The sequence below is a fragment of the Camarhynchus parvulus genome, chromosome 1A, assembly GCF_901933205.1.
Source record: "Camarhynchus parvulus chromosome 1A, STF_HiC, whole genome shotgun sequence".
In the NCBI taxonomy this organism is placed as follows: domain Eukaryota; kingdom Metazoa; phylum Chordata; class Aves; order Passeriformes; family Thraupidae; genus Camarhynchus; species Camarhynchus parvulus.
This window is the reverse complement of record NC_044586.1, coordinates 50,851,187-50,871,768: the sequence shown is the minus strand read 5'-3', so window position 1 is coordinate 50,871,768 and position 20,582 is coordinate 50,851,187. Positions and strand designations below refer to the sequence as shown.

The 20,582-nt window shown below is 41.8% G+C and overlaps 1 protein-coding gene across 2 annotated transcripts in view; it reads right to left on the bottom strand.

Annotated features, from left to right (window-relative positions):
* MAPK12 (mitogen-activated protein kinase 12) overlaps positions 1-20,038 on the bottom strand; it is a 31,006-nt gene extending 10,968 nt beyond the window's left edge. For both annotated transcript variants that reach the window (XM_030960287.1, XM_030960288.1), the window contains exons 1-5: positions 19,834-20,038; positions 18,981-19,110; positions 9,634-9,692; positions 8,205-8,316; positions 15-44 (exon numbers count right to left, since the gene is read on the bottom strand). In XM_030960287.1, coding sequence (XP_030816147.1) covers positions 15-44; positions 8,205-8,316; positions 9,634-9,692; positions 18,981-19,110; positions 19,834-19,949 — 447 coding nt within the window. In that variant the 5' untranslated portion in view covers positions 19,950-20,038. The remainder of the gene's footprint in view (positions 1-14; positions 45-8,204; positions 8,317-9,633; positions 9,693-18,980; positions 19,111-19,833) is intronic.
* Positions 20,039-20,582: the final 544 nt, after the last annotated feature.

The following is a 20,582-nucleotide window of genomic DNA, read 5'->3' as shown; positions in this document are numbered from 1 at the left end:
GTTTTTCCACTTACCCTGTGAATTATGCCTGATGAATGAATATACTGTAAAAAGAGAAAGTATTTTTTAGTCAAGGTCCTGAGTTTAAAAGCAGCCTGGGGTAGGAGAGAAAATACTACTACATGGTGCTAAAGTGAAGTGAAATTAGAAAAATTTTATTTGTTGCACAGAAGATCCCTTTAGCTATGGTTTTAATGTTTATTTAATGTTCATTAGTATTTTGTCCTTTCCCTCCCTGAATAATGAGAAATCACTAAATCAGTTTGAGTACTACAACTGATATATAAATATATCAGAATGAAACATGGTATTTTATACATCAGAAATGCTTTCCTACCATAGATGTCTCTGCTGTGCCATCATAGTTTAGATTCATATGCTTCAGCAGCACTGGCTTTTAAGAGATCATTAAGACTGGGATGAAGGCCAGTCAAGGTCTTATCTGAGAATTCTTGCTACATGCTTCAGTATTTCCTCAATGGAAAATGGAAAGGTCAAGTTCAAAGACATTCTCTTTACTTGCATATTTTCATCACCCATTCAGTGACCTATTTAAAGGCTCACAAAAGCCAAACCACCAAACTGAACACCCAGGACTAGTTCTTTTGGGATGACACCTGATAAAATACAGATGTTTGAATTAATGACTGCTACTAAATGCTTCCCACTGAGGTATGCAGTTTCTCTCACCACTGAATGATACCCTAGAAGAGACTATTTTCATCACAGTCAATAAAGGGAACTTTCAGTAACTAGTTCAGATAGATGCATCACGTGCAAAGATCGAAATGCAGGAAGCTGTTCTGAACTGAGGACATGGTTTCCAAGAGCAGCCTGGGATGTGCTAATCCCTTCAGGGGTGGGGAACTGATCTGAAACTCCCACAGACCATACTAGTGATGCTAAAAAACCACAAGAACAATAAAAGTATTTTAAAAAAAGACTTGAGAAAACGAATAAGATGCAAATCCTCCAGCTCCACCCAAAGAATTTTCATTTTATTCCACTCTGAAGAATGGGACAAGTGGCAACAGAGTCACTGGGAACTAGCTGGCAGAGCCAGAGAGGACCAGGAATAGTCAGCATAACATCACAGAAACGCATAGAAAAAAGGAGCTTTGCAGGATAATTGCAAATCAGCCACAGCCACAGCCATGACCATCTTCCCCAGCAGCTCTCAGGATGGGCAGTTAAGCTCACAAATGCAACAGTCCCTCTGCAAAAGGGTCCTCATAATCCAGCTGATGAGAAACACCAAGACAAAGAAAGCAAAGCTACAGAACAAAAACCAACTTTTTAAGACAGAACCAATGTGCCTTTCAGACTTAGATTTCTGAACTTAAAACACAACCATACAACCTAAGCAGCGTAAGATCTGCATTTAGGGTGCCAAGCTTTTAAAGCAGTGACTGAAAAAATCTCTGACAGTTAGTCCTCTCTTACACCTGACCAGCCACACCAGATGTGGTCTCACAGGTGCTGAAAAGAGGGATGGGGGGAAAAAGCCCCCACTTCCTTTGACCCTGTGCCTACAACTTTACCAATCCAGCCCAGGCCGCACTAGGGTCCCACTGCTGACTGCTGTGCCAGAGCCCAGGCCTGTCCTGGCAGCTTCAATAGTTCAGTTCCTGCTGCAGATTACTTATAGATTGGGCAACGTTTAACATCACCTATAGGAAATGCCAAAGCCCTTCACAGGATTTCCTGGGGCTGACACAAGACTTTGAGGGCACACGGCTGTTTCACAGAATGTTTGCTGTAAAACCACTACAGCAAACACAAAACTACAAAATGTTTTATCTGTTATGGATATGCATAAAGTGAATTGGGACAGTAGGAGGAGGAAGTTTGTCAATTGTACATGGAGATCATATGCACTTTAAAAAATAAAACAACAAACCCAAACCAGAAATATAACTGTAAATAGCTAAACTCCCACTAAGTTAAGAAAAAGATGTCCTCTGTTATTGCTATCTTGATCAAGGATATCACAACATCTACTTGCATTCTAAATTATTGCAATATCTTCTAACTGAAGCCTCTTGATTTTCCAGAACAGATGCTTAAAACATTCTATAGTTGGTTAGTGCCACTAAGACTGTACACAGTTAGGAAATAGCTGGCAGACCCAGTCATTTGGCACCTAAGAATGTGGAATGCAGAAACAGGAATTAAAAGGTCTGCACCCTTCACAATTTCAGTTAAAGAAAATCTCACCTGTTTGAGGGGAAGAGTATGATTTTGCTGTCATTTTCACCCCACTGAAGGTTTTATGAATGTTCACAGTACCAAAATCATGTTAACACTTTGGGGAAAGTTCCTATGTTTTCTGAACGCTCCTCTTAACATAACACTACTGAGATTACCTGAAATAGCAGTTACTCCTGATTGTAATGCACACATCAGCCTTTCTGTAAGCTGAAATACTGGTGCTGGCCTGCAATGTTTCTTTAACTATAGCAGTATTTTTTTAAATGCATTTCATAATCGCCTGGCAGGTAGCAACACTGGAACTGTGCCAGTCTTCATTCAGAAGGTTTTCTATTTCTGTCCAACAGCCTTCTGAAATGGGATCCTGTTCTTACTGGTTCTCCTCATTAAATTATCCATCTATTGACAGGTTTTTCATTCTTAATGATTCAGAACAGAGTAGTCATATCCTTCACAATGTTTCTACAACTCCACCTGAACCATATTTTATTCAAGAACCCAGTTAACACAAGTGAAGTGCCTTGGAGCACAGGAGCTCTGTGCATTATCCTAAAGACAATTTTGATAGCATGCATAAATCCTGGAATGCAAGCTTCAGATTGTGCTAGGAAGTCATCCAACAATCATCTAAATTTTAAGCATTCTTTTCTTTCTATGTAATCTCTGCACAAAATAAAAAGCTAACCAAAAGCGAATTAGCAAAGACTCAGGAGAATGCGTTCTAGGCAACATGCAAAATGAAAATGAAAAGCATCTTAGTGAGGAAGTAAAAACTGAAGAGGAAATGAGTCAGAGGGGGAAGGGAAAGCAGAGAAGCAGAAAAATCCAGCATAAATGTGAACAAAAGGCAGTAAATACAAATGAGAAAAGGAGAGAACTACAGTAGTACATCTTACCATAAATATGGCAAGAGAAGCTTGAACAGGAGTTTGCACGGCCCAAGAGCTGTCTGTCCCTTCCCAAGCACTATGAATAAAGAGAGAGGACTGACAGCCACCTCCCCCAGACCTCTATGAACAGGAGCCCAGCTGGCATTCCTGCAAAACAGGGACCCAAGACTGAAAGCTGCAGTCTCTTTCCACCCACATATACAGATATTTATGTTTAGCTTGCCTTCTGTACTTTGACAATACACAGCTTTTCTGTGAAACAATAGTAAAAAAGAAACTATGAAAGCCCTTCCAAGAGGCAAGCTCGCATGTAAGTAAAATTTAATACCAGACTAAGGCCCAATTAGGCAACAGGCAAAGGAGAGGTACACCATTGTTTTTAAGTGGTGTCACATCACATTGAATTACAAGGCTCACCAAAGAAAGAAAATTAATATTTCATTCTCTGTAGAAAAAAGACAGTAAAATTATAAGAACTGACAAAAAAGAATTGTACAGACTTGCAGAGCAAAGGCTGAAGATAAAAATCTTCATGAACTCAGTCTTGATCTCAATTTATACAGGTTTTTAAAAATCAAGGCTGTTGAGCCCTTTGTATACAACCAATCCAGAACCAGCCTACAGATAGAATGTAGAAATTAAGCCTGCAAGGAAACAAATGGGGGGCTTAGCAAAAACCTCCCTTATCCCTTCACAGTACATCAGTCATGCAGAGTTCTCCCTTTCACACGTTTAACTGTCACATGTAAGCAGCAGGTTGTTACAGTAGCATATGCAATGTGACAAAAATTATGAAACGCCTTCTTGCCTTTGACCAGACATCAATACAGATACCATAAAGTTCTTATATACTTCACAAAGGACAAATGCATATTGCATGTTACATCTTTAACACGAAAAGAAACCCCTCAGAATAGACTCCATCAAAGTTAAAAGATGAAAAACAAAGTCATCATACAAAGGAGAGGCTAAGCTTGAGAAGCTGAATGAGTTTTACCACAAAAATCTACAGTAGCATTCTCTCCCTTCCCAGGTATTGCAAGCATTTTTCCCTTATAATGGCTCTACTGAGTGCTAGCTAAGTGTATGTTTGTTCCCCATGCCCTGCCAAAAAAGCAATCCAAGTAAACACAGATGGTCTGTCTTCAACCCAGACACAGTAGACCTTAAAAAGTACAAGACTTTCATGAAAAACTTGGCTAACCCTTTCTTAAACATCTAATTTACTGATATACGTAAAAGAATAAACAAATTACTGACTAATTTTCCTTCTTGTCTGCATGTTAGCAACACTGCTTTCAGCTTAACATATTTCCTAGCACAGACAGGGCTACATGAATGTGCCTCAAACACTGGACCATTCCTATTTCTTAAAAATACTTTCAGCTAGGTGTGTACTTTTGGCTGAAATGGTTCAATGAGAATCCAAAATTTAATGGAACAGATACAGTAAATACTGTTCTCCAGAGTTTGCTGTGTAATAAGAAATGACAAAACAGTCTAACAGCTAAACAATATTTTATTTCCTGCTGGTAATTCTGAGGTACATACAGTTTTACTCTCAAAAACACAGGGTAAGAAACTATTCAGGTAAACCACTTCTTACAGAAGATCTATCACAGTTACCATCTCAGCATCCCTGCTGGTAGCTGTTGCCATGTAACTGCTTTTATTTTTATGTTCCTCCCACAGGAGACAGTTCTTCATGAACTCTTTCAACTTTACACAGGATGCAGTCCTTCAGGAGTGGACTGCTCTAGTGTGGGTCCCCCAAGGGCCACAGGTCTTGCCACTAAACTGCCAGGGGCCTGCTCCAGCACTGGCTTTCATTAAGGCCACATCCCTGGGCCCCAGCATGAGGTGCCCCATGGCTGCTGTCTGGATATCTGCTCTGTTATGGTCCTCTATGGGTTGCAGAGGAGCAACCTGTGCCACCATGGCCTTCATGGCCTACAGTGAAATCTCTACTCCAGCACCTGTAGCATCTTCCTCCCCCTCTATCCTCACTGACCATGGTGCCTGCAGGGCTGCTTCACATTTTCTCACTCCCTTCTCACAGCTGCTGCCAACATTTTTTTACCCCTCCTTAAATGCATTACCGTGCCATGATCATTGCTGAAGGGCTCAGCTTTAGCCAGCAGCGGGTCTGCTTTGCAGCCAGCTGGAACTTTAACATGGAGGCAGTTCCTGGTGTCTTCTCACAGCAGCCACCCCTGCAGCCTCCACTAGCAAACAAACCTGCCCAATATATCCTTAAAAATTCCTGCTCTGCTTTCTTCCCATGTATGTCAACCACATACAGTTGCTCCACATTTGTCTTCCACATTTACTGATCCAACAGACTTCAGCATCAGCCTTTGGGGCCACAAGTTCTGCTCTGCTGGCCTCTGTCATAGAGTGTCTGTCACTAGGACCAAAATGTTTCTAAGCCATTTCACCAGAATTAAATTAATTATACATCCTTTCCACTAAGCTAATTCTTTACAGTTCACATATTGCTTGCCTGTGAAGTCAGCACAAATGCTGGTTTTCATCCCTGGTGAATAGCATCCCTCTCCTGGAAACCTGCTTCCCAGACAGTTACCTGCTGGAACTTAAACAGACCACTCCATTTACACAGTCCCTAAGACAACACTTATTAGCACATGGCTTTGTGACTTGGGAACTAATTACAGAACTGAAATCGTAACTCCACATTCAGAATCCAGATTAGAGGTGAATTTCCTCCAGTTTAAATAAAACCAATCTCCCCAAACCTGGCTTTAGTTTACCTTAGTTCCTGCATTTGTAAAATGGGAATTGTAGCACTTAAATGCACAACTGTAGAACACAAAAGATAATTACTTAGCACATGTAAAAGGCTATGTGAGCAAAAATCTACTAAAATAAGAACACAAAATCCAGGGAAGGGTCAAAGAGAAATCAATAATGCAGGACTCAACAAGAAAATGTATTTTTTACGTTTTGTGATGGGAGTAAAACAATTTACTTGCCCTTCTGTATCTGGTAAGTGCTGAGGGACAACAGAATCGTGGTTATGCTGTTCCTGATGTTCTTGTCAAGGCACAGCATGCTGTGCTGCTATTTAATTACTTTTTAATAGTATTTGGCAATGCAAGTATAGATCTGGATGAATCCACACCCTGATGGAAGTGCCAGACATTCCTGTATCAAAATCAGGTCTGTATTTCCACTGCACAAGCACAACCCCTATACTGACTTCACTCATCTGTACAAGCACGGAGGGAAATTCTGCCCATACATTGTGTGTTTACAGGACTCTAAAACCAAAATTGTACAGTGCCAGCAGCAGCCAAGGAATGACATTCCATTTAAGACAGTGCCATTCCATAACCTCCTTATGTCGCCAGAGCAGCAAAGAGAATTAAACAGCCTTTACTGCAGGAGAGCCTGGGTAAAGCCTGCAGACCTAGGTGAAGGGTTTCCTTCTCTTGGAACTGTGTCACCAAAAGAAAAAAAGTAGCATACTCAAAAACTAAACACAGTAATTTAAGAACTGTAGTACTAATATAGAACAAGAATAATTTCCCCATCACATTAATATAGGTTATAGATAAAAACAGGGAGCTTAAGGAATATCTTCTTTCTGTGTTGTAAGACCATGAACTTCTACATGCAAACTGGGAGCAAAAACAAAAGTAGGGAGAACACAGGCAATTGCACCAGGGGCATGAAAAAACTAAGGTACTCAATGCCTTCTTTTCATCCATCCTTACTGGTAGTATTTGCCATATCATGGGTCCTTGAAGCTGCTGGAAAAGTCTGGAGCAAGGAAGACTTAACCCTCAGTGGAGCAGGATCAGATAAGGAATATCTGAACAACACAAATGTAACATTTAAACAAACAGCCTGATGTTTTGTTTGTTAAAACAAAACAAACTCATGAATTCTAAGAGAAGCTGGCCAATGTCATCAGGAGTCCACTTAATAGTATGTGAAAGGTCATAGTGATCAGGAGATGTTCCTTATGATTGCAAGAAAGCAAATATTGCTCACGTCTTCAAAAGGGTATTGAAGAAGAAGATCAAGGAAGGCCAGTCAGCTGCACCTCACTCTCTGTGAATGTGATAAGCAAGTAATTCTGGAAACCATTTCCAAAAATTACAAGGACAAAGAACTGATTGGCAGTAGTCAACATGGATTTACAGAAGAAAATCACGCTTGACAGCCTGTTAGCCCTCTATGATAAGACAGCTGGACTGGGGGATGACAGGAGGACAGACAGTGTTGTTTACCTTGTCTCTTGCAAGGCTTTTGAAGCCCTCATAACACCCTGAGAGACAGTGGAAGTAGGAGTTAGATTAATGGACAGTGACTGAGCTGCCAGGATAAAAGCTGACTCAACTGCCTTGATCAAGCAGCTGTGATCAGTGGCAGAAGTCCAGCTGGAGGCCCATCACCAGCAGTGTCCCCCTTAGCGATAGTACTGAAGTCAGTTCTGTTTACCATTTTCATTACTGACCTGGATGATGGGACAGAGGGCTCCCTCAGTAAATGATGCAGAACTGACAAAAAAGTTGACACACCAGATGATTGTGTTGCCATTTAGTGAGACCTGCACAGGCCAATAAAAGGGCTGACAGGAACCCACCAAAGTTCAACAAAATCCTGGGAGGGAATAATGCCATGCACCAGACAAGGCTGGAGATTGACCAGCTTAGCAGAAAAGGACCTGTGCTCCTGCACCAAAGACAACCAAAAGCCTCATGCATTGGGCAGAGGATTGCCAGCACCCTTCCCCTTTTCTCAGCTCTGTTGAGACACACCTGGACTGCTGTGCTCAGCTATGGGCTTCTCAGTCAAAGGGAGATACTGAAGCAAAGCCAGTGCAACTTAATGATGATGACTATGGGACTGGAGCACCTTATGTAAGACAAGAAACTGAGAGACACATGATTCTTCAGCTGTAAAATTATACTTTCTATAATTAATGAATATAATAATTTTAATTTAGTATATAATTTTTACTATACTAGGTGAGATAAATTTTATCCTGCTATTAAATTATAAGTACTTACAGTTCTCCATAACAGTTTACTAGGAAAAAAGACTGAAATCAAAATAGCAGTACAACTGGCAAACCTTTAAGCCTTTCAACATCTGATATACCAGGAACTGGATTCGATCTTCAGTTAATTTCTCATGCTTCATTATCTTACTCAAGTCTGTTCCCATAAATGGCATGACGAGGTAGCTTAAAACAAAACAAAACAAAAAAATAGGAAGCAAACCAAACAGATTAACTTGATTAACTTTGTCATGTAAACTAAAACATAATTGTATGTTATAGTTCAATTACAATATTAAATTATAGATAATTCCATTTACCAAACAAGTCCTTCATCATCCTCCTACCTTCCAAGCCTGTTTTTATCTGATTGTCTTAAAGATGTATTGCCCAGTTCTGGAATAATCAATTCCACTGATTATGGGAATTTGCTAGTTATCAGAACTAGCTTAGGAAGAAACTAATCAAAAGCTTCATGATATTTCAATAGACAGCTACACAAAGAACTAAGACATTAATGCAAGGCAATGTATCTCACAGTCATGACCTAGCAGCACAACCACTGAACTAGCAAAATCTGGAGGATGATTTTAGGGTCTCATTTAAAACACAGTGCTTCAATGCTTATCATGTACATGTGCACTCTATTACATATGCTGTGTAAAATGCTAGCACAACAGACAATACAGACAACATTCATTTTGGCTCAACAATCAATACGAACACATGCTCCATGTTTTCTGTACTTCATTTCCTACGTTTTTCTGTCAGATAGCTTTCTTTGTTAACATATAAATACACAAGGTTGTTTAGGAAACATGGATATACTAGAGGAAATCCAGAACAGTTCAACTAACACAGGAAACCTACATTAAGCCCAAAAGGATTTCTGGGCACTGCTTCTCTAGCAACTCTAATTCAGCAGAATTGTAGCAGTAAACAAGTAAAACAGCAGACGTGTTAAACATCTTGTGTCTGAGATGCCACCAAAAGGTCAGGGAGATGTGGCAGAAGCAACCTGTATCAGGTGCTGTTTGGACCACTGACCGGGAAAACAATCATGGGGCACAACAGACCACAATGCAGATAAACATCAAAAAATTCAGCAGCACCAGCACTTTTAACTGATCCTTGAATTTGGATGGATCCCACTGAGATATGCCACATAGTGGAGATAACTTTCTACCTATTTGATTGGGTTAAGAATTGTCCTACCATTTGAGCAACCTGGGCCTTAGGGTAAGAAATCAGTATTTGTAAGGTGGATTAGGGAATTCACTAAACTGCCATTTATTAAGGGCTGAAAGACAGGAAACTGGTTCCAATAACAATCTGAGAACTCCAGCCCACCAAAGCTGCATGTAAGAGTTATGTTAAGATGAAACTCAGGAAAAAAAGTCCAGGAAGCAACAATTTTGAAATTCTTTACTTAAAAAGCAACAACCCTTAATCTTGCACAAGCAACAATGCTCTGCTCCAAAAACCAAACATCTTGGAACTTACAAGTCATTAAACTTCTCCAGTGTTACATCTGGTGTGAACACATCCAAAATTCCAATGACCTAAAAAAAAACATAGAAAAAAATTAATAGCTGATTTGACACAATAAAGCCTAAATCACCTAATAAGTGAAAAAATATAATCTAAAACACATTGAGACATTAGCTATAGGCATAAACATGGCAGAAAGGATACCTAAAGTAGTTCCAGGATTTGTTATGTGTTAGATTTTATAACTCAGATGACAGTTTTACCCTGTGACAAAAAAATATAAGAAGCACCTACTGGAACTAAAAGTTCAGAGACTAACAATTTTATGTAAGAGGAGACAGTGTTTTATCACTTTAAATACTGACATGTTGAAAATAAACAGAAAAATCAGTCTATAATATGAAGCACTTGTAAGTGCTCTCCACCTAGCTGGGCCTGCTGCTTATCAATGAAGTCCACTTTAAACATCTTCCAATTTCAGTAACAGGGTAATTTAGGTACATAGACTACAATAGCTTCTTGGAAGCACAAAGAAGAAACCAGAATGAAACTGTTTGTATTGAGAAAAAATTAGCAAGAACTTTATATGATTTATTATGGCTTGTACCTCAGGTTCTCCAAAGAGTTTTTTTTGTCAAACAAAAGCATCCTATCACTAAACAGAGAAATAATAATCTAGTAAAATGGATTTTCCACCACAGCTTTTCCTATTGGTATGGGCTTTGGGAGAACTATCAAACTGACTGGGTGCATTACACTAAATACCAATGCTTCTTTCAAGACCACTGAACACCAGAAAATTAAATACACAGAACTCAATGCTCAAAAAGAAGTAGCTGGAGTGATCTAAAGCCAGATTTTAGACAATGCTGCATAATCCAGGCAGTGCCTAAATAACACAGGCTTTTAGAACTGCTTCTTTTCTACCTCTGCTGCTAATTCATGACCATTTCTGTCTGTTCAGAGGAAGACTCCCAAGCCTCAGAGTGCTTGCGGTGTTTCCCAGGTGCAGGCTGCTATGTCACAGAATCACAAAATATTCTGAGCTGGAAGGGACCCACACAGATCACTGAGTACAACTCTTATGTCAATGGCCTGTATGGGGATTGAACCCACAACTCTGCTGCTCTTAGGAACATGAGGCCATGCAGGACTTTGCCAGAAGCAAGCTAAAAGACTAATAAGCTTTATAACCTTGTTCAACCCTATCTTTGTGGCCATACAGACATTAGGTCATACATCAAGAACTGTCATCCAAATCAGACATCTTCTTAAAAACTTTAAAATAAAGAGAAGCATGAGCAGAAATGGAGGGGGGAAATGCAAGAAAACGACACCTTCCCTTATTTAAAGCTTTAAATGCCCAACCACAGTGAAACTCTTTTTGCACACATTTTTAGTCTTTCCATATTAAGGGCAGACTACTACAGTTAGACTGGATATTGTCAAAATGATGAAGAAGATAGAAAAACTAATAAAGATGAAGGCAGAAAATTGTAACTCCCTTTCTCTGCACATATATCTTTGAAAAAAACGTTACTAGTAATATTTACTTGGAACTGTTATATGAAACTAATTAAAGAAGAATAACTACTATAAAATAATAATTAAACCCACAGAGGATGTGGTTATTATTTGAAGTAATACCGCTAGTGCTAACATTACAATAAGAATTTTCTTTTTTATGACAGTTTTACATAAGGTTTTGCTTTTCTCTGTGGAGGTAGTGAGAGAAAGGAGGAGGATGAGATTACAAAGACATACTTTGCAACAGTGGAGCATAATGCAGCTCTACAGGCATTTCCTAAGGCAGTGTGTGTATGCAAACACACAACCAGAAAAGTTGTGTGCTCTCTTCAGATGTACATATATGAAGAAGGAAGTTAACATTTTAGCAGTAATCTTATTTAATATGCATCTTCCCTTATCAAGCTCCACTTTCTCAAAAGTCTTGCTTATTCTCCTTAAGCAAGTATTTCCATGCCCTCATACACCTAAGCAAGAACCATAAGAAAATAAATCCCACCACATCTGAATGTAGCAGTGAAAGACACTGGGACACCACAAGAAGAAGGGACACAGAGGAGGATGAAACAATGTGGCTGCTCTACCAGATGCATCTGTGCACCAAGGCATTATCAGGCACCCCCTGTGAAATACAGGAGCATGAAGAACACCTTTCTATGCAGAACAGACCAGCCTCAGAACACACTAATGAAGTTCACTAACATTCTAATGTGTATCCATTCAAGTACACAGAGCTCCTGGTACTTAATGCTGCCTGATGTGCATTATTGCTGAGGTAAGGCTGCAAACTTACAGAGACAAACCTATTATTGCTGCAAATCCTCTACAGTGAATGAAGGCACCAAGACCAATGCTCAGGTCCCAAAGAAGGGAATTTTAAATAACAAACCAGAAAACTCATTAAATATGCTAAGGATTTCACAATACTTCTCTTCCTTTACAAACCAGGTTTTCTAAAAATCCTGAAATCCATGTTAGTGTCCAAAATGGTAAGACATACTAATAGTTAATCAATTTTATAATAAAGTGAAGGACCCATTCCCTTTTCCTCAGTGATTTTGATTTAATAGTTGTGGTTTGGGATTATTTTCCTGTACTGAAGCAGAGTCATTCATATTTCCTTTTAGGCCAGGGGTTTTTGCAGCTATATTAAGCACAAGGAAATATGTGATAAAATAAATCCTCTGAGGAAGATACAACTCCAGCTACTTGTTCAGGAAAAGGAAAAGAAACAGTCAAAGTGTAGTCAACTCCCTCCTTTATAATATGATGGAAAATCCTGTTTCTGTTTGAAACCTCTCAATTAAAGACAGTATTTGTAAAGAACTTTATGATGTTCCAGCACTAAAGTAAGCCACCATAAACAATCACAACAATAATTTATTTTTTCATAGTGTTGACTATATGAAACGTACCAGAGATATCTGTGAAACCTTCTATAAATGTATTTTTGGTGTTAATCAGCACAATTACTGACACTAACAGAGCTGGAAGCTCAGCTGAGGAATGAACCCAGTACGCTCTGCAATGGCAATGAAAAGCATCTGTGGAAATCAGCAGCAGTGCTGCCTTTTCAGGGTCTTATTTTTACCCCAACTAACTCTGCCAAGAAGCAATTTCTCAAATAAATAAGCCCACAAAGAATGCACCTACTGTACATTTGACTGAAAAATAACCTGGATTTCCTCAGCCTGCACTGAAGTACTTTAATAGCTTTTATCTCAAGGACAGGGTGTAATATTGCATCACTTACATAGAACTACAGATTGGTTTGGCTTGGAAGGGACCTTTAAGCTCATGTAGTTCTAAACCCCTACCATGGGCAGGGACACTTTCCACCAGACCAGGTTGCCCAAAGATCCATTCAACCCAGCCTTGGACACTTCCAGGAATTGAAGCATTCACATCTTCTTTGAACACCCTGTGCCAGCGCCTCATGACCCTCACAGTAAAGAATTTCTTCCTTATGTCCAATCCAAATCCACCCTCTTTCAGTTTAAACTATTGTCCCTTGTCCTGTCACTACAAGCACTTGTAAAAAGCTCCTCTCCATCTCTCGTAGCCCCTCTTTGTGTACTGGAAGGCTGCTCTAAGGTCCCTCCAGAGCCTTCTCTTCTCCAGGCAGAACAAATCCAACCTTCCCAGCCTGTCTTCATAGAAGAGATGCTGCATCTTCCTGAAGTGCAAACCCACAAAACTACCCATCTCCTGGTCTAACTTGTTTTCCAAAGGTATGCTTTCACCCCAATATATTTACTCTGAAGCCAGTGGGCAGCGGGTAGCAGCATCTCCAGCCTTTCTTAACCCCACTGTGTGTGTCCCCTCACCACACTCACCAACTTTACTGTTGTTAATAAATAAATAACAGGTTCACATTGCTACAGTGGTTTCTGCCCTTCCCTTCTCAGCCTTCCCTTCTTTTCCAAACACTATTCCAACAGCAGAGCACAATGGTGAATAGCTCCTTACCTCTGCCTTCCCCTGTACTTTGTATTGGATTAGTTCTATTCAAGGACTGACCCATTTCATTTCTGCAAAAGACAGTTTCTGATGTAAGCAGCAGTACATCAAAAGACCCAACTCTAGTATAAATTAATAAGTAATGTAGGTTATGCATTTCATGCAGTAAGTGCTGCTTTCTCTTGCAGATGTTATGCATGAAAACACAGTGAAGTTGAGTGGCTTTAGCATTCAGGCTAAACATGCAAGTACATTTCTTAAGAGAGAGCCTTGCTGAACTGCATATTATGTCACATTAAATTTTCTGCAGGATTAACTTCAAGTTCCTATGCTGTTCTCATCATGGGCATCCTTTTAACTACACTAAAAACTCTCAGTCTTTTTAAAATTTTTACTATTCATGCCAAGGCTTGCACCACAGTCACCTTTCTTCCTCACAGAGATGACGGACGCCTGCAATACTTCTTTTTCTTTTCTCCTGCCAGCACACTGGCACTCACAAGCCATACCCGTGAGCATCACCACACTCTTCCTTCAAAGGATTCATATGTAACACTGGACAGACTCAAATCCTGCAGACAGACTCATCTTCATCTCCAGATTGGAAGGCAATCAAAAGAGAAAAGTTTGGGTTTCAGTGCAGCTTTTCTTATTTTCATTTCATGGAATAAGCTCATCAGCCAGCTTCATCAGTACCCAAGGCTGGGTGTGAATAAATGGCTATCAGCTGAAGCCCAGCCTACATAAAGCACCTATTAGTCAAGTTAGGAAAATAGGCAGAAAGACAACAGATATCCCTATGCTGATTTATTGACTTCAGAGTACCAAAATAAAATTAATCCGGTGTCCTGTTAGTGTCCAGTGTCCACATCTAGCCCCTAGATGTGCTAACCTTCAGCCTGCAGAAAGGCAGGAGTGTTTCTCCCTTACAGATTTTTGACAGCAATGAACTGTCCAGTTATAACTGTGTTTTTGCTTTCCTAAGAACCAATAAGGAGATTTGCCATTTCCAGATAGGAAATATATGCACTTTACTGGCATATATGTACCCAAAGAATGTGAGTTTTTATGTGGTGCAGTCCTGCAGGACTTGCTGCAGGAAACCTAACACAGTGAGCACACTTGCATCCATTAAGGCATCACTCATCTACAACTCCCTGGTTGGTCTGATTTTGTACACAGCAGATGCTGCTGCTTTCCACTGCTCATGTCAAGTTAGGCAAACTGCAAAAGGTGACAGATTTAAGATTTTTCTCAGGCAAGAACACAGTGTGACTATTTTCTCTGGAACTAATTCCTTCCCTGGCTGACACTCTGTAGGTGAAAATAAAAAGCTCAGTATTTTTTTTTAATAAAAAAGAAAACAGAATTAAAAAGCAGCCAACCTAAAAGTGGATCATCCTCAGAAATATAATTGTGGAGAGACAGATAATTTGGTGTCTGTTGGATATCCAATTCCTTCCAAAGGGGGAAAAAAGCCTACATGCTTCTCATAATGCACACTGGTCTTCAGATGTGGGAATACACCAGAGAATAACTTCCACCCTGAGCAATGAATGAGAGCATAATATAGAGTACCTTTAAACAAATACTGCAGTGGCCTCTTACATACAGCGTTTCCAGGAAGGGAAAACATCTGTACAATATTAACTGACCCAAGAAATGTTTAATGGGCATTTGTCAGAAATGTTACTTCAGAAACACATCCAGACTAACTGGTAGAACTGTGTCAGAATTCAATATGAGTGAATATATGTACACACAGGCATATACACATGTACAAACGCCACACTTTGATAAAATCCACACTCTGTTCTGACACAAACCACCAACATAAGCCATTGCTCTTCCTCTCTCCAGGGCCATCTCCCCTTGCCAGCTATTCTGCACTCCTGCTTAAAAATTTCTCTTAACAAACTGGAGGTGAGGAGAGCACCAGGGCTGGAGCACTGCAAACAACTGTGCACTTGTTTCAACAAAGGCAGTACCAAGGTATCACAATCCAAATGTGTAAGAAAATCTGAGTTATTTGCCAAAAGAAACTAAAGGTTCTGTACCTCCACTTGTCTGGGTTTCACTCTGCATACACAGACATCTCCATTAACTGCAGAAGAATACACAAATACAGAGCTATGCAAATGTTTGAGAGCTAAAGCCAGGACCAAAGTTAGCACACTGGCCATATTTTCACTGCTTTTGGTTTTAAGCCAGAGCCATAATAGGTAAATTTTAAAGGTCCTCATTTCAAATGAACTCAAAATGGACAGAAACACAGAACAGAAGCAGCACTACTGAAAAATATTTCCTAAAGGTAAAAAGACTGCTCCTCTGTACAAGATTCAGCAGATGTGAAAGAAATAATCAAGAGCTGCTAAGGCTGTAATGGGATGAACACTACAAACTAGCATGATTAAATGAAGGAGAAAAACAGCCCCAAGAACAGCTTTCTTCATTCTGTCTTAGCTGTGGTTATTCCTCATTTCCATACCATGCCCTTCCATATGCCAGCTATTTATACAGCTACAGAGTGATCCAGCAGCTTATCCCACTGGAAACAAACTTTTCTTTTAAGTCTCATCCCCTTCACATACAGCCTCTGTCCCTTAGCCCTCAACAGTCCTTTGGATTTGTTTGCAAAGGGCTGACGAGAAGCCCCATGTGATCAGGTTTGTATGGTTTACACAGGAACATTCCTCACTACCCGGTCTATACAGAAATATGCCTCACTACATTTACTTGAGAGACTTTAGGGAGAGCAAAGGTCTAATGAAAGATGGTGCAACCAGCCAGTTCCTCCTGAAAATGCCTAAACAGACAAGCAAATTGACCTGTGACTTAGCATCCCTACAAAGTAAAATACAAATCCAATAAAATTCAGTATAATTACTCCTGTATTTGCTTCTGCAGAACTTCTGGTCATCCTACAACTGTTCTGCATAAAAAAGATGAGCATATTCCTCAAAGGGGATATAATAGAGGTTGTCTAGGGTATTAAGCAGTAGTTTTACTCCATTTTTCTTCACTGACATGCTGATGAATTATATCCATGAAACACAGGTTTAATAGGATCTTCTGCTATCTTAATGGAAGATCAGAGCTGCTATTTTTAATACAATGTGTCAGACCATTACAATTTCTTCCATCATTCTGAATACAGCATAAGGTTAAATAAACTGTGATAATGTATTGCTGCATGCTTAACACAAGAATTCCCTGAAAGCTATGAGGGGCAGAGATGATCCACTGAGAGACAATCAGAGTGAAACAAACAAAACATCACACTTTCCATAAAAGCCAACATCAAATTCCTCATGGTTACAGAAGTAATTTTGAAATAAAAACAGGTAAGAAAAGTGAATCTGATAGAATTTTAACTATCAAATAAACAGAAGAAAGTTTTTCCGGTGAAGGTGGTGAGACTTTGGAACAGGTTGCCCAGAGAAGTTGTGGACATCCCATCCCTGGAAGTGTTCAAGGTCAAATTGGATTGGGTTTTGAGCAAACTGGTTTAGTGAAAGGTCTCCCTGCCCACAGCAGAAGGGTTGGAACTAGATTATTTTTCATATCCTTTTCAATGCAAGCCATTCTGTGGTTCTATGTTTCTATGAAATATGCAAAAATAAGGTCTTTGACAGAATGGTTGTGGGTCCAAGGGGTCAGGCTGAAAATCATGACAAGGAGCAATATTGCCACTCTGGTTTAATTTTGGATGGGTGAAGCAGCTAAAGGAGTACCCTTGAGATCAGCTAAGGAACTGAAAATCCTAAAAGGCATTGTACTGCTTCTAATTCACCATGGCCATCATGACTGACAAAAGGGAGTGAGGCTGGGGGGGCAGATAGGAATTGTCTTGATGGCTGCACTGCCATGTCAGTCTCATCACAGATGGGTGGAATAGTCAGTTTCTGCTTCCAACCCCTGCAGCATCATTTATTCAGTCTTTGTTCTCTAATGAATAGATGATTTTAACAATTCATGTTAAAACTTTTCCTTAGTACATAAACCACTTCTTTCTGTGGCCCAAACTGTTTCCTAAGATTGTAAATAATTCCCCTCCTTCATATATACTGATTTGTAGCTTGTACAGATTGTGCTCAGGTTCCCCAGTGAGCATTTTCTTCTGGACTCTTTAATTACCAACTGAGCCCACAGTGGAGTTCTAGAGTATTATTCCAAAGGGCATACACTGCATAAAACCTGCTAGGAGTGGAAAATGCTACCCAAAAGATTATTCTGGGAAATGGATGAAAAATAATCTCAAAATTCTGGACACAGTTAGGAGCCTGGCAACTGCACAGGCTGCTCTGCTCCCAAATGTTCAGTAAAGAAAACGCTGAGAGTATTCAAGCCCATACACAGAAGTTTCCTGCAAACATTAACTCTTAAACATATGCAGCAGTGGTTGTGAGGCAGTTACTCGGAAGTAATCAGACTAAAAGATTTAGATTAAAACAAGTAGACAATTTCTTAAGCCTACAAAAAGCTCTTTTTCCTTCTGGACTGTCAGGATAGCCCACAAATTATTCCTCAAACAAACCTAGCTGGTACTCACAGTATTAGTATTATAATGTTAAATGGCAATGACTAGTTATGTTATTACCACTTTCTCTCATCCTCACTTTTGATTTCTCGGTTTTTTGTGAAATGCTTTGAGAGTCCATAACAACTGTTTTTGCATAAACTTCTTCTTTATTTTTTTTCCTGAACTCCTAAGCAGTACTGGGACCATCAATCTTTCTCTCAATCACACTTTCAACACTTCTTTCTACAGCTGTTCTTTCATGCTACGCAGGAAATATGTGCAGAGTTCGGTTACCTATTCTCTGCTTCACAGTAAAGCAATTTGTTTAGTCATTTGTGGACTTTTCCTGTTTCCCATTAATATCAGCCTGAAAAGTTCAAATGCTTCATGAACAACAAAAAAGGAGAAAAATGCTAACCCCTCCTCAAAGATATGCATGTGTACATCTTCATGCAAGCTCAGGGGAACAAAAAAAAAAAAAAAAGAAGAAAAGAAAAGAAGATGCTGGCACCTAAGACGCACAGACCTGAGCTCTGTATTCTTCTGCAACTCACAGGAACATAGTAATGGAGACTGTAATTTCTGGTCTTTAATCCCTCTCACTAGCACTGAGCAAATTGCACTGTGGTCCTAACCTTCCCCACCCAATTTTTCCTACGTGGAAATTAAGTGGTGTTTCCCACAGGATATTCTAGTTTGTGTGAACTGATGTTTGTAGGACAGGCAGACAAAAAACAGACTGAAAGATTTCAGAACTCCATTCAGCTACACATCTGCCTTGTCCAAATGTACATATTTTCTTTGATTTAGAGTGCCTAAGCTGTGGTTTTGAGCTAATGACTCAACTCACGTTTTCATGCTTCATGTGTTTCAGGAGTCGCAGCTCTCGGTAAGCTCGTTTGGCAAAGAGTTCAGACTGAAACGGGCGGTACAATTTCTTAATGGCCACTTTGGTACCACTTCTTCCATCGACAGCTGAGCTTTAAGGGAAAAGAAAGAGTTTGGTGAGCAAGGACCGAAGCAAGTCTGCAAAGCCCAGCAAGCCCGGCCAGCGACTGCATCCTGCCCCACACTGCCGGGCCCTCGGCCGCAGTCGCCCGTGCCACGGGTGGAGACACCTCCCAAGAGCATCTCTGCCAGCAGCCATCTCACTTCGTTCCTTTAAAAGCCTGCGAGGCTCTGTGATGAAATCTAGACAGTTATCAAAAGCTTTAAAGAGGAACATCTGCGGAGTAGAAAAAAAAAAATCCCTAAACTAAAAATAAGACAAAAAATTCCACTAAACACCCAAGCCCACCACCAACGCAAAGCCAAACCGAGGGGCCCGCCCCAAGCTCTAAACACCCCGGGCTTCAGGGACGCTGCCGCTCCGGGGTGCCGCGGCCGGGCTCGGCAGCGGCGGGCAGCGCTCCCGGGCAGGGCTGGGGCAGCGCTCCGGGCTCTGCTCGCTCTAGGGAAGGCGCCCGGGCCGGCTCCCTGCGGCGGAGCAGCCCGGCCCGGGGCGGCCAGGTGAACAGCGGGGCCGCCCCTCTGCACCCGCGGGGCCGGCGGCACCGGGCGGGGCCAGCCCGGGTCCGGATAACAACAGGGAAAAGTTGGCAGGGAGCAACGCGCCAGAGGGCCGGCCCCGGCAGCATCCCCCGGGCCGGGACAGAGGCCGCCGCCCCCACCTGCCCCCCGGCTGCCCCCGCCGCCCTGCTCACCACACGGCTCCGTAGGCGCCGGACCCCACCGGTTGCAGGTCCCGGTAGCGGTCCCGCACTTCCCAGAGGGTCTTGGTGATCTCCTGCCGGTAGAAGCCGTTCTTGGGGGAGGACATGGCGCTGCCGACCCCCGCCAGCTCGCGCCGACAAAGAGCCCAGGACGGGGGAGCGGGAGCGGCCGGCGCCGCCGAGCCGGGCTGCGCTGAGGGGCCGGGCCTCAGCGAGCGGCGCCGCCCGCGCCCGCCCCGCGCAGCCCCGCCGGCAGCACCGCCCGCCGCCGCGGCTCACGCCGGGACCGGCACCGGCATCCGCACCGGCCCGGCAGTGCCCTGCCTCCCCCCCTGCACGGGAGCCTGGGGCTGCGCTCCGCCGAGGCCGGGGCAAGAAGGGCGCGGTGTCCCGGCGGCGGCAGAGCGCGCCCGGCCAGAGAGGCAGGTGCCGAGGCTCTCGCTGTACGAGCGAGTCCTTGCAGTGCGGACCAAACCCCTCCCGGCCGTCTCTTCCCCGCCACGGGCCCCCTCTCACGCGGGGCCCGTTTTGCCTTTGCGCTCAGGTTCCGGTGAGGTGCCATCGGCTGCTGCATCGACTTGTTAAAAAGTACGAGAGGCTGCAGCTGGCAGAGATAAGTGAGCTTTTGTATGGCCTCTGTCCTGCGAGGAACAGCTGGGGTCCCCAGATCGTTCCAGGGTCAGACCACAAGTTACAACAATATTTCATAGAGTTAAATAAAAACCAGCCCACACTTGGTT